Source organism: Salvelinus sp. IW2-2015, linkage group LG15 (assembly GCF_002910315.2).
Source record: "Salvelinus sp. IW2-2015 linkage group LG15, ASM291031v2, whole genome shotgun sequence".
NCBI classification, from domain to species: domain Eukaryota; kingdom Metazoa; phylum Chordata; class Actinopteri; order Salmoniformes; family Salmonidae; genus Salvelinus; species Salvelinus sp. IW2-2015.
This window is the reverse complement of record NC_036855.1, coordinates 9,631,281-9,645,044: the sequence shown is the minus strand read 5'-3', so window position 1 is coordinate 9,645,044 and position 13,764 is coordinate 9,631,281. Positions and strand designations below refer to the sequence as shown.

The following is a 13,764-nucleotide window of genomic DNA, read 5'->3' as shown; positions in this document are numbered from 1 at the left end:
GATTATGTATGCAAAGTAGTTTTAAAATATATATCAATAACTGTATTTCTTGATATCAATATAATTTTCACTATCAACCATTTGAATGGTTATATCAGTAATTCCATTTTTTATATAAAAATGTAATTATCAATATCATATTCAAAACATATATATTAAACACAGAATAATTTTAATTATTGATATCAGAAATAGGTTGATATCAAACATTACAATTATTGAAAGATATTCAAAATGTTTATATAAAAAAATGGAATATGACAGATAAAAGATTGTTATAAAAAAATATATAGATTTATTTCATTTCCCCCCCATATTTTTCAAAAAAATTGATTTATTTATATCGATACTTCTATTATTTTTTTTATATCAGAATTGCATAATTCCAGACTGACCACATTTTCCCTGAAATTATATAACTTGCAGGCGGCAGAAGCCACTAATTTGTTTAAGTCCCTGTTAGTGATTATTTCTCCTTTGCCATGTTAATCCATCCACCTGACAGATGTGGCAAATCAAGAAGCTGATTAAAACAGCATGATCATTACACAGGTGCACCTTGTGAATGTTCAATTCTCTACCATAAGCCACCTACAACATAATTTTAGAGAATTTGGCAGTACGTAGAAACGGACAAAAAAAAACTCAGACCACTTGTAACCACGCCAGCCAAGGACTCCACATCCGGCTTCTTCACATGCGGGATCGTCTGGGACCAGCCACCCGGACAGCTGATGAAATTGAGGAGCATTTCTGTCTGTAATAACACCATTTTGTGGGGAAAATCCCATTCTGATTGGCTGGGGCTGGCTCCCAAGTGGCTCTCCTAGGCCCACCCATGGCTGCGCCCCTGCCCAGCCATGTGAAATCTACAGATTAGGGCCTAATTTATTTACTTAAATTGACTGATTTCCTTATATGAACTGTAACTCAGTAGAATCTTGAAATTGTTGCATGTTGCATTTATTTTTTTTGTTCAGTATAATTCAGGAAAAAACGTGGCAAAGCAACTTACTTTTTGTCTTGGATACAAAGTGTTGGGGCAAATCCAATACATTACTCAATATCACTCTCCATATTTAAAAAAAATTGTGGTGGCTGCATCATGTTATGTAATCGCTTGTAATCGTTAAGGACGGGGGAGTTTTTCAGGGAAATAAATAAGCTGAATGGAGCTAAGCACAGGCAAAATCCTAGCCGGGAATCTGGTTCAGTCAGACACTGGGAGATGAATTCACCTTTCAGCAGGACAATAACCTAAAACAGGCCAAATCTACACTGGAGTTGCTTACCAAGACAACATTGAATGTCCTTGAGCGGTCTAGTTACGCTTGACTTAAATCGGCTTGAAAATCTATGGCAAGACATGAAAATGGCTGTGTAGCAATGATCAACAAACAACTTGACAGAGCTTAAAGACTTTGAAAATAATAAAATGGGCAAATCTTGTACAATCCAAGGTGTGGAAAGTTCTACAGACTTAGGCAGAAAGACTCACAGCTGTAATCGCTGCCAAAGGTGATTGTAACATGTATTGACTCAGGGGTGTGAATACTTATTTAAATTAGATACCTGTATTTAATTTTCAATATATTTGAAAAAATGTCTAAAAACATGTTTTCACTTTGTCATTATGGGGTATTATGTGTAGATGGGTGAAAAACACAGTTATTTAATCCATTTTGAATTCAGGCTGTAACACAACAAAATGAGGAATAAGTCAAGGGGTATGAACACTTTCTGAAGGCACTGCATCTTCCTTAATGAAGACACGCTACGTTGCTTTCTCTTATCTATATAAGAGCACTAGGAGGGAGTCTTGTGTGTAAGGGAAATAACATTCATTGAGTTATTTTCTTCTGAAAGCCAAGTGATCAAAGGAAGCCAAAGTACCCCATGAAAAGGGACATTGAAAATGGGGACATGGGGTTCAAGATCACTTCAGGCACAAGTGTATCAGCTACTGGAGTGGGAGACATCTGTGCATTCTCAACAGGAGAGCCCTGGACTTTTATATTAGGCTACATCAAACATTGTGACTGGCTCCATCACAAGCACTCCAGAACATGGTCAGAAAACTGTCACAGTGATACATAAAAATCTTATTTCTAAAACAATATTAGTTCACAATGGTGACTTAGTGACCACCCTTTCCAGTGCGAAATAAAGGCAACAGTCACCCTGAAATAAAAATAAGCTAGATACACTACCGTTCAAAAGTTTGGGGTAACTTAGAAATGTCCTTGTTTTCCATTGATGTATTTCACCTATATTTAATCAGGTAGGCCAGTCGAGAACAAGTTCACATTTACAACTGTGACCTGGCCAAGATAAAGCAAATCAGTGCGACAAAAACAACAACACAGAGTTACACATGGGATAAACAAACGTACCATCAATAACACATTAGAAAAATCTACGTACAATGTGTGCAAATGTAGTAAGATTAAAGAGGTAAGGCAATAAATAGGCCAAAGAAGCAAAATAATTACAATTTGGCATTAACACTGGAGTGATAGATGTGCAGATGATGATGTGCAAGTAGAGATACTGGAGTGCAAAAGAGCAAAAAAATAAAATAAATAACAATATGGTGATGAGGTAGTTGCGTCTCCAGCTTCAGTGATTTTTGCAATTCGTTCCAGTCATTGGCAGCAGAGAATTGGAAGGAAAGGTGGCCAAAGGCTTTGGGGATGCCCAGTGAAACATACCCGCTGGAGCACGTGCTACGGGTGGGTGTTGCTATGGTGACCAGTGAGCTGAGATAAGGTGGGGCTTTACCTAGCAAAGAGTAAAAAGATAACCTGAAGCCAGTGGGTTTGGCGACGAATATGTAGCGAGGGCCAGCCAACGAGAGCATACAAGTCGCAGTGGTGGGTAGTATTTGGGGCTTTGGTGACGAAACGGATGGCACTGTGATAGACTGCATCCAATTTGTTGAGTAGAGTGTTGGAGGCTATTCTGTAAATGACATCGCCGAAGTCAAGGATCGGTAGGATAGTCAGTTTTACTAGGGTATGTTTGGCAGCATGAGTGAAGGATGCTTTGTTTGCGAAATAGGAAACCGATTCTAGATTTAATTTTGGATTGGATATGCTTAATGTGAGTCTGGAAGGAGAGTTTACAGTCTAACCAGACACCTAGGTATTTGTAGTTATCCACATATTCTAAGTCAGAACCGTCCAGAGTAGTAATGCTAGTCGGGCGGGCGGGCGCGGGCAGCAATCGGTTGAAGAGCATGCATTTAGTTTTACTAGCATTTAAAAGCAGTTGTAGGCCATGAAAGGAGTGATGTATGGCATTGAAGCTCGTTTGGAGGTTTGTTAACACAGTGTTCAAAGAAGGGCCAGAAGTATACAGAATGGTGTTGTCTGCGTAGAGGTGGATCAGAGAATCACCTGATCCACAAGAGCAAGATCATTGATATATAGAGAAAAGAGTCGGCCCGAGATATGAACCCTGTGGCACCCCCATAGAGACTGCCAGAGGTCCGGACAAAAGGCCCTCCGATTTGACACATGAAAACATACATGAAAATATTTGCAAAATGAATAGGAAATATAGTCAAGACGTTGACAAGGTTATAAATAATGATTTTTAATTGAAATAGTAATTGTGTCCTTCAAACTTTGCTTTCATCAGAGTGTCCTCCATTTGCAGCAATTAAAGCCTTACAGACCTTTGGCATTCTAATTGTCAATTTCTTGAGGAAATCTGAAGAGATTTCACCCCATGCTTCCTGAAGCACCTCCCACAAGTTGGATTGGCTTGATGGGCACTTCTTACGTACGGTCAAGCTGCTCCCACAACAGCTCAATAGGGTTGAGATCCGGTGACTGTGCTGGCCACTCCATTATAGACAGAATACCGGCTGACTTCTTCCCTAAATAGTTATTGCATAGTTTGGAGCTGTGCTTTGGGTCATTGTCCTGTTGTAGGAGGAAATTGGCTCCAATTAAGAGCCGTCCACAGGGTATGGCATGGCGTTGCAAAATGAAGTAATAGCCTTCCTTCTTCAAGATCCCTTCTACCCTGTACAAATCTCCCATTTTACCACCACCAAAGCACCCCCAGACCATCGCATTGCCTCCACCATGCTTGACAGATGGCGTCAAGCACTCCTCTAGCATCTTTTCATTTTTTCTGCGTCTCACAAATGTTCTTCTTTGTGATCCGAACACCTCAAACTTAGTCTATCTATAACACTTTTTCCAGTCTTCCTCTGTCCAGTGTCCGTGTTCTTTTGCCCATCTTAATCTTTTCTTTTTTTTGGCAAGTCTGAGATATGGCTTTTTCTTTGCAACTCTGCCTAGAAGGCCAGCATCTCAGAGTCGCATCTTCACTGTTGACGTTGAGACTGGTGTTTTGCGGGTACTATTTAATGAAGTTGCCAGTTGAGGACATGTGAGGTGTCTGATTCTCAAACTAGACACTAATATACTTGTCTTCTTGCTCAGTTGTGCACCGGGGCCTCCCACTCCTCTTTCTATTCTGGTTAGAGCCAGTTTGCGCTGTTCTGTGAAGAGAGTAGTAGACAGCGTTGCACGAGATCTTCAGATTCTTGGCAATTTCTCGCATGGAATAGCCTTAATTTCTCAGAACAAGAATAGACTGACGAGTTTCAGAAGAAAGTTCTTTGTTACAACCTTACCGTGAAATGCTTACTTACAAGCCCTTAACCAACAATGCAGTTCAAGAAATAGAGTTAATAAAATATTTACTAAATAAACTAAAGTTTTTTTTTTTTAAATCAATCAAAAAGTAACAACAAATGTACATAATAACGAGGCTATGTACAGGGGGTACCGGTACCGAGTCAATGTGTGAGGACACAGGTTAGTCGAGATCATTTGTAAAGTGACTATGCATAGATAATAAACAGCGAGTAGCAGCAGCCTATGCTTTAAAAACGTAACAATTTCGTAACAATAGGGTGGTCAGGTGTTTTTTTGGCTAACAGAGATGCTAGCATGTCATTGTAGGTCTTTAGCTAATGCACTGGAAGCGTATCACGGAGGAAACGGGAGCTACTTTATCAATGAGTTTACAATGTCTAAAATTGGGATAATAGATGGGATACAAACAAATATTTTTAAGGATGGAGGGGCTTCACATTGACATCCAAGGAAATAGTCCACAAGATTCCAATATTTCACACAACATGAGGGAAACTGCATTGCAGAAAATCCAGTATGCACTACGACTGAATACTGGCCTTATATTTTGTATTTTTAGCCCAGTAGAAAAGCTTAGCCTACCTTGTTAGACCACTTGTAAGCCTGAAGGAGCTGACTGTACAGCGGAGTCTTGTCCTGAACTGGGTCCAGACTCAGCAGGCCACTGTTGTGAAGGGGATGACTCTCTGAAGGTCTGCCAACCAGCGTACTGAGGCGTTCCAATTCACTACGCAAGTACATAGAATAGCAGCTGTTAGAATAGGCTTGTTGTTCCCTTTAACACATCAATAAAAAGACAACAGAATAGATTCACCACAATGGAGCCAACACAGAAATTATATCAATACACATGTATACAGTATTAATCATCTAAGATTTACTAGACTATCCAAAGAAAACAGCGCACATAGCAAATGCCCAATATTTTCAATTAAAAGTGCTTTTCTGTTAATATTTTACAAATCTGATGTAATTTATACTTTTGCAAAGTAGTCCACAAAAAAATCTTGATTTTTCAGCATATTCCTTTGTGGGAGATTAATATTTATGTTAGAGTCCTTCACATCAACAGTATCTAGCGAGCGCAACAAATGTTTCACATTCAACCAGGTTTCCATCCAACCTTTTTATGTGAGTAAAGTAAGTCAGATACAAAATGTCATGGAAGGCCTGATGGAAACAGAATTTTTGTTGGTAAACTTTCCAAATGTCTACAAAACAGAATATGCTAGACAAGGTGAGATCTTTTTGTGTCTGTAAAATTATGCGAGAAATGTTGCTGGAAAGCTTATGGGCAAATATTGATAATAACCATCATATCAAAGTAAACTTGGATTCACACGATGACATGTTGTGTGGTCCTCCCACTAGACTCGTTGGGAAAGCATGCAGTTTATTAGGCTACAGATTAAATAAATTGTGATGAACTTCAGTGTGGTGAAAGTGCAGTGATGAGCTTGATGCTCCTTTCCAATAAACATTGGGGGTCTTATTCGGACGACACCATTCTGTATACTTCTGGCCCTTCTTTGGACACTGTTAACTAACCTCCAGACGAGCTTCAATGCCATACAACTCTCCATCCGTGGCCTCCAACTGCTCTTAAATGCAAGCAAAACTAAATGCATGCTCTTCAATCAATCGCTGCCCACACCTACCCACCTGTCCAGCGTCACTACTCTGGACTAGAGATCGACCGATTATTCGGAATGGACGATTAATTAGGGCCGATTTCAAGTTTTCATAACAATCGGAAATCTGTATTTTTTTTTACACCTTTATTTAACTAGGCAAGTCAGTTAAGAACACATTCTTATTTTCAATGACGGCCTAGGAACGGTGGGTTAACTGCCTCGTTCAGGGGCATAATGACAGATTTTCACCTTGTCAGCTCGGGGGATTCAATCTTGCAACCTTACAGTTAACTAGTCCAACGCTCTAACCACCTGCCTCTAATTGCACTCCACGAGGAGACTGCCTGTTACGCGAATGCAGTAAGCCAAGGTAAGTTGCTAGCTAGCATTAAACTTATCTTATAAAAAACAATCAATCAATCAATCATAATCACTAGTTAACTACACATGGTTGATGATATTACTAGTTTATCTAGCGTGTCCTGAGTTGCATATAATCGATGCGGTGCGTATCGTTGCTCCAATGTGTACCTAACCATAAACATCAATGCCTTTCTTAAAATCAATACACAGAAGTATATATTTTTAAACCTGCATATTTAGCTAAAAGAAATCCAGGTTAGCAGGCAATAATAACCAGGTGAAATTGTGTCACTTCTCTTGCGTTCATTGCACGCAGAGTCAGTGTATATGCAACAGTTTGGGCCGCCTAATTTGCCAGAATTTTACGTAATTATGACATAACATTGAAGGTTGTGCAATGTAACAGGAATATTTAGACTTATGGATGCCACCCCTTAGATAAAATACGGAACGGTTCCGTATTTCACTGAAAGAATAAACGTCTTGTTTTCGAGATGATAATTTCCGGATTCGACCATATTAATGACCTAAGGCTCGTATTTCTGTGCGTTATGTTATAACTAAGTCTATGATTTGATAGAGCAGTCTGACTGAGCGGTGGTAGGCAGCAGCAGGCTCGTAAGTATTCATTCAAACAGCACTTTTGTGCGTTTTGCCAGCAGCTCTTCGCTGTGCGTCAAGCATTGCGCTGTTTATGACTTCAAGCCTATCAACTCCCGAGATTAAGCTTGTGTAACCGATATGAAATGGCTAGCTAGTTAGCGGGGTGCGCGCTAATAGCGTTTCAAACGTCACTCGCTCTGAGACTTGGAGTGGTTGTTCCCCTTGCTCWGCATGGGTAACGCTGCTTCGAGGGTGGCTGTTGTCGTTGTGTTCCTGGTTTGAGCCCAGGGAGGAGCGAGGAGAGGGACGGAAGCTATACTGTTACACTGGCAATACTAAAGTGCCTATAAGAACATCCAATAGTCAAAGGTTAATGAAATACAAATGGTATAGAGAGAAATAGTCCTATAATTCCTATAATAACTACAACCTAAAACTTCTTACCTGGGAATATTGAAGACTCATGTTAAAAGGAACCACCAGCTTTCATATGTTCTGATGTTCTGAGCAAGGAACTTAAACGTTAGCTTTCTTACATGGCACATATTGCACTTTTACTTTCTTCYCCAACACTTTGTTTTTGCATTATTTAAACCAAATTGAACATGTTTTATGATATATTTGAGGCTAAATAGATTTTACTTATGTATTATATTAAGTTAAAATAAGTGTTCATTCAGTATGTTTGTAATTGTCATTATTACAAATACATATTTTTTTTATATTAAAATCGGCCGATTAATCAGTATCGGCTTTTTTGGTCCTCCAATAATTGGTATCGGTATCGGCGTTGAAAAATCATAATCGGTCGACCTCTACTCTGGACGGTTCTGACTTAGAATATGTGGACTACTACAAATACCTAGGTGTCTGGTTAGACTGTAAACTCTCCTTCCAGACTCACATAAAGCATCTCCAATTCAAAATTAAATTTAGAATTGGCTTCCTATTTCGCAACAAAGCATCCTTCACTCATGCTGCCAAACATACCCTCGTAAAACTGACTATCCTACCGATCCTTGACTATGCAATGTCATTTACAAAATAGCCTCCAACACTCTACTCAACAAATTGGATGCAGCCTATCACAATGCCATCCGTTTTGTCACCAAAGTCCCATATACTACCCACCACTGCGACCTGTATGCTCTCGTTGGCTGGCCCTCGCTTCATATCCATCGCCAAACCCACTGGCTCCAGGTCATCTATAAGTCGTTGCTAGGTAAAGCCCCACCTTATCTCAGCTCACTGGTCACCATAGCAGCACCCACCCGTAGCACGTGATCCAGCAGGTATATTTCACTGGTCACCCCCAAAGCCAATTCCTGCTTTGGCCACCTTTCCTTCCAGTTCTCTGCTGCCAATGACTGAAACGAACTGCAAAAATCACTGAAGCTGGAGACTCATATCTCCCTCACTAGCTTTAAGCACCAGCTGTCAGAGCAGCTCACAGATCACTGCACCTGTACATAGCCAATCTGTAAATAGCCCATCCAACTACCTCATCACCATATTGTTATTTATTTTGCTCCTTTGCACCCCAGTATCGCTACTTGCACACTCATCTTCTGCACATCTATCACCCCAGTGTTTAATTTGCCATACTGTAATAATTTCGCCACTATGGCCTATTTATTGTCTCACCTCCCTTATCCTACCTCATTTGCACACACTGTATATAGACTTTCTCTGTTGTATTATTGACTGTATGTTTGTTTATTCCATGTGTAACTCTGTGTTGTTGTTTGTGTGACACTGCTTTGCTTTATCTTGGCCAGGTCACAGTTGTAAATGAGAACTTGTTCTCAACTAGCCTACCTGGTTAAATAAAGGTGGGGGAAAAAACATGATGATCGATACTTGTTGCCATTTGACAAATAAAAATAAATCTCACTCTTTTGTCCATAATAATTTAATCATGTAGGCTATATGGCGCTGTTGGCTACAGCGCACGTGCCAATAGCAGAGTGGGCACTCACTATATAATGCAACATTCATCAGTAGAGTTGAAAATGTGATGGAAACCCATTTCATTTTCAATATATTTGCAAAAAAGTCTAAAAACATGTTTTCATTTTGTCATTATGGGGTATTGTGTGTAGATGGGTAAAAAAACTACTTTCAATACATTTTGAATTCAGGCTGGTTAAATGGAAACCCATTTAACTTGTATTTTTTTTATCAGTAGATGGGAATTTAATCCCAATAGGTTTTTTTTATGTGAACTACATCATCACACACCGCCTTTTATCTGCAACAAGTCAATTTGATGGAAACACATCTCTGGTGGGAAAATGCGCATATTATTTTCATGCTGATTTTAGAATATTTGCATAAAAAACTTTCGCCAATTGGATGGAAACATAGCTATTGACAATCACCATGCAATGGAAAGCACTTGGGGTGTGCATGTAAGACTGCCAGTGTGCTGGGGTTAGCTAACTAGTTGCCATTATGCGTTTTTATGAATTTTTGTAACGAAAAGCGCTATATAAAATACATATATTATTATTAATTGCTCTTGAGCACACACAAGCTAACGTTACATATATACACACACACCATTTCTAATTCAACAATACATTCCTCACGGACTATAACTAAACAGCATGCTGTCTGTTTACAGCAAATATTTCGCATTTTCTTCGGTTTACAGCTAGCTACGGCTAACGTTACTCACTTCAAGTCGCGATTCACAGACTGCAGGTTATCTTGAAACTCGGTAATAAAAACCTTTTCGCGTCCTTCAAGGGTTTCTTTGTTTTTCATCCCATCTTTCAGAGAGTCAAAAACCCTTGTTACACTCGAACGAAGTGCCTGAATAGCATTTATTGCTTGAGAAAATGCTTCTAAATTCACACCGACGTTCATTGCGTCCGCCATTTTTTCCACACGCTGGGACTGTATGTCGCATAAACAACGTCATTGATTTGGATTGCATGTAGCAAGGGAATTGTAGTTCTCTCTTCCCATGCCCACACTTTTGCTCTCATTTGCCAACAACAGGTATAACATTTCCCCCTTAATCAATTTTTTTAATCATTGCTAAGTTTTCTGTCTACAAACATTGTGTCACTGTCTGCCTGTGACAATAATTTGGCTTCATGTGCATTGTGTCACTGCCTGCCTGTGACAATAATTTGGCTTCATGTGACCCTGTAGAAATGTGTAGGCTCTACACTCATTGCTTTGCTCTGCCCCCAAGTGGCGCAGCGGTCTGAAGCGCTGCATCTCAGTGCAAGAGGCGTCACTACAGTCCCTGGTTCGAATCCAGGCTGTATCACATCCGGCCGTGATTGGGAGTCCCATAGGGCCGGTGCACAATTGGTCCAGCGTCGGCCAGGGTAGGCTGTCATTGTAAATAAGAAGTTGTTCTTAACTGACTTGCCTAGTTAAATCAAGGTTAAATTTACAGCAACAAATAAAGTGTGTGTGGCCATCAGGACCATGGACAGCTCAACTTGGTGTTCCTTAAGTAAGAAGCTCCCCTTGGCTTGATGCTATTACTTGAATTACACCTATATCCAAAAGTCGCACCTTTAGGGTTAGGCTACTTTTTCGTTTTATTGTCCATCTTAATTATTCATTAATGCAATTGTCAACAATAAAAAAGCATAAGCTAGCCTACATATTCCTCTAGAGTTTTAGGCTACAGGCCTAGACTGTATAGCATACATAGGCAATACTTTTCAAGAGCTATAAAGGAACTTCAAGTTGTTTAACTGTAAAACAATTTGCGTTATTCTATTGCTGAGTGAAAACTAGATATCCATATCTGCCTTGAGTGACTCGTTTGAGCTGTTCCTTTAAGCAGGACAGGTAGCCCGATCGACTCATGGGATGGTTATATTACTGGGCGGTAGATGAAGTTGCGCACCCTCTTCACAAACACGTAGTTTGCAGATCAGATTCTGATAGCCAAATATGGAGACGAAAAGAGCGCAGGAGAACAAGAGCAGTAGGGAATTTTTGAAATAAGATAGTGTGTTAATGCATGGGGAAAGTGAGGTCGAAAGAGAGAGAGAGAAATTAAGCTATTTTCTTCTGCCCTTGAGCGCGTAGGACAAAACTGATATCGTAAAAAGTAGGGGAACATGAATAGACGCAGTGCCATTCCTGAAAAAGTATTGAAATATGATATATTTAGAAGAAGTCATCTATTTCGCGTACGGGATGTAGTCGGTATCATCCTAACAACGCACTGCTTTCCTCAAAAGTGTCAAACAGAAGAGAAACAAACAGAAGGGGAGAGCATCTCATCTAATCCTCTTACTGAAGGGAATACAGTTAAATACAGTGACGTTAAGCTTATTTTTAACGACGAAACAAGGTGCGACGGCAGGCTTCAGAATGCTGACAACACTTTTGCAAAGGGATGCACCCATGGCAGAATATAAACATGCCTACGCTCTCGGAGCAATTTGGTAAGTCCCGTGCTATTCGAGTTCTACCTAGAACATGAGGAATTGATGGTGCTTATTTATGTATCTATTCAAGACTAATTGCACCGTCAAAAATGAATAACGCTTGCAACCATGCAGTAATGACTAGCCACATATTTCGTATTACCTTAATACATTTGGAATCAGAAATACACTACAGAGAGCTTTAGAGGTTTGACATAGGCTGTAGTGTCAAAGTTGAGAACATCCGTCCCCCACCTGGGAAACGAAACATTTTCAAAGTTTATAGAATTTGTCACAATGCGACATCTCTAGCGTACTTATTTGCAAAGTGTAGCCTAGGCATGTCTCCATTTGCCTGGGAGAAATGGTCGACAGTTCCGTTACCTCTAATGGCAGAGTATATGAGTTCAACAGTCATCCTTCTGTGGGGACGTTGGATAACTTTTTGAACTTGCATTTGAGTTACGAAAATGCATCAATTATGGTAGTCTTATGAATATGAATTGGTTGTGAAAACAAATTGAACGGCTACAATATTTCAGATTTAGGTCTACACCAATATTTTTTATAAAGGGTTTCAAATATGTTCAAGTTTCTCTAATTAAAGATTGATGTTTGTTAGTTGTCTTAAAAAATTATAATAACAATAAAGAAGTAGCAGTAGCCTACAGTAGAGTTTTAGTGTGCCATCAATTCAACGTCTATTTCACGTGGAAACCACGTTTATCGTCCAGTGTGTGTTAAACAAATTGTCTTTTCTCCTTCTCGATATAGCCAAAGATGGAGCCTGTAAACCCATCATTTGAATGACATTAAACTCAACAAAATCTCATCAAGAGGGAGCTTCTGAGTGGACCGCGGGAATATTCTAAATGGTATAGGACACTCATGGACATGCGACTGCTTTTAGTGTGACTTGCCTGGAGTGCCAAAGGTGTTTGATCTGAGCAAGATTTGCATGTCACCAATATCAAACACAACAGGCTCCTTTTACCGTGCAACTAACTATACTTTAAAGGAATGCTTTCATTGATGTAATTTCAATTTAGGACAACACATATTTCGAAACTGAAGTACATGTAGCTTATTTGGGAAGGCATAGGCCTAGATTTGTATAGACATCCAGCAGAGTTAGGTCGTATCCTACAAGCGGCAGGTGTCTCAACATGAAAACCTCAAAACCGATTCGAAGTTGATCCTCTCTGTGTGTGGACCGACGGTGGCACATCTTGCCTCCCTCCGGACACTCGGTCTTGGACCATGGATGTGGTCTCTACGAGTGCCATGTTCTCACAGGTGGTCTTTCTTCTGCACTTTGTGACTTTGACACTTGGCCAGTATGACATATGCAAGAGCCTGGTTAGTATGGATAATGGACAAACATGGGAGTTTTACGCATGCCAGCCCAAACCCACGGCTATGAAAGAGTTCATGCAAATTACGGTGGATCCCCCCGGCATCACTTGCGGCAATCCCCCGGAGAGGTTCTGTACTCTGGTAAGTTTCAGGTTCATGATTTTTACAATAGGCCTAAACTTTGAAGTGTTGTCTCTATAACAGAAAATTGACATGGAAGGAGTTGTTAATTAGGATGTGGGTAGGGTATCTGATCCTTTTACCTCGAGCTAATGGTAGGACAATGATGGCATGACAATGTACTTTTTCTATGAGACAACTCAGGACAGGAGAGTTGAAACCTACTTTTAATTATAGTGAAAAATGTAAACAAGACTTAAAGACAATTAAAATTGTGTGGAATCACTGTCTCCATAAATGCACCAATAGAATATAATAACTTAATTATATAAAAAATAATTTTATATAAATATTAAATATATTAATTTAATATTATAATATATATTTTTTTAGCAGCAGAAATACACTGAAACAAATCAGAAAATACTTTATCTTCAAAATCGTCAGGTAATTGAACATTAGTACATTGGACAATGTTACACAGGTTTATGCATCAATACAGTAATTTATTACCTAACGGTTGCATACTAAAACCCACTAAGTCTATCTCTGGTTATTTAACTAAATTAAAATGTGTTTGATTTTCAAACAATATTATTAGATTAC

At 39.4% G+C, this 13,764-nt stretch overlaps 2 protein-coding genes across 6 annotated transcripts in view; one reads left to right on the top strand and one right to left on the bottom strand.

The window, feature by feature from the left end:
- The window catches only part of med27 (mediator complex subunit 27), a 98,116-nt gene extending 87,947 nt beyond the window's left edge, over positions 1–10,169 (bottom strand). For all 3 annotated transcript variants that reach the window (XR_011480991.1, XM_024001932.3, XM_024001933.3), the window contains exons 1-2: positions 9,957–10,169; positions 5,259–5,403 (exon numbers count right to left, since the gene is read on the bottom strand). Coding sequence is in view for 2 of the 3 variants with exons in the window: in XM_024001932.3 (XP_023857700.1) it covers positions 5,259–5,403; positions 9,957–10,159 (348 nt within the window). In the remaining variant the exon portion in view is untranslated. The remainder of the gene's footprint in view (positions 1–5,258; positions 5,404–9,956) is intronic.
- A 975-nt stretch (positions 10,170–11,144) lies between these two features.
- Positions 11,145–13,764, top strand: part of ntng2a (netrin g2a) — an 85,264-nt gene continuing 82,644 nt past the window's right edge. For all 3 annotated transcript variants that reach the window (XM_070446915.1, XM_070446914.1, XM_024003081.2), the window contains exons 1-2: positions 11,145–11,700; positions 12,457–13,179. In XM_070446915.1, the coding sequence (XP_070303016.1) occupies positions 12,943–13,179 (237 nt within the window). In that variant the 5' untranslated portion in view covers positions 11,145–11,700; positions 12,457–12,942. The remainder of the gene's footprint in view (positions 11,701–12,456; positions 13,180–13,764) is intronic.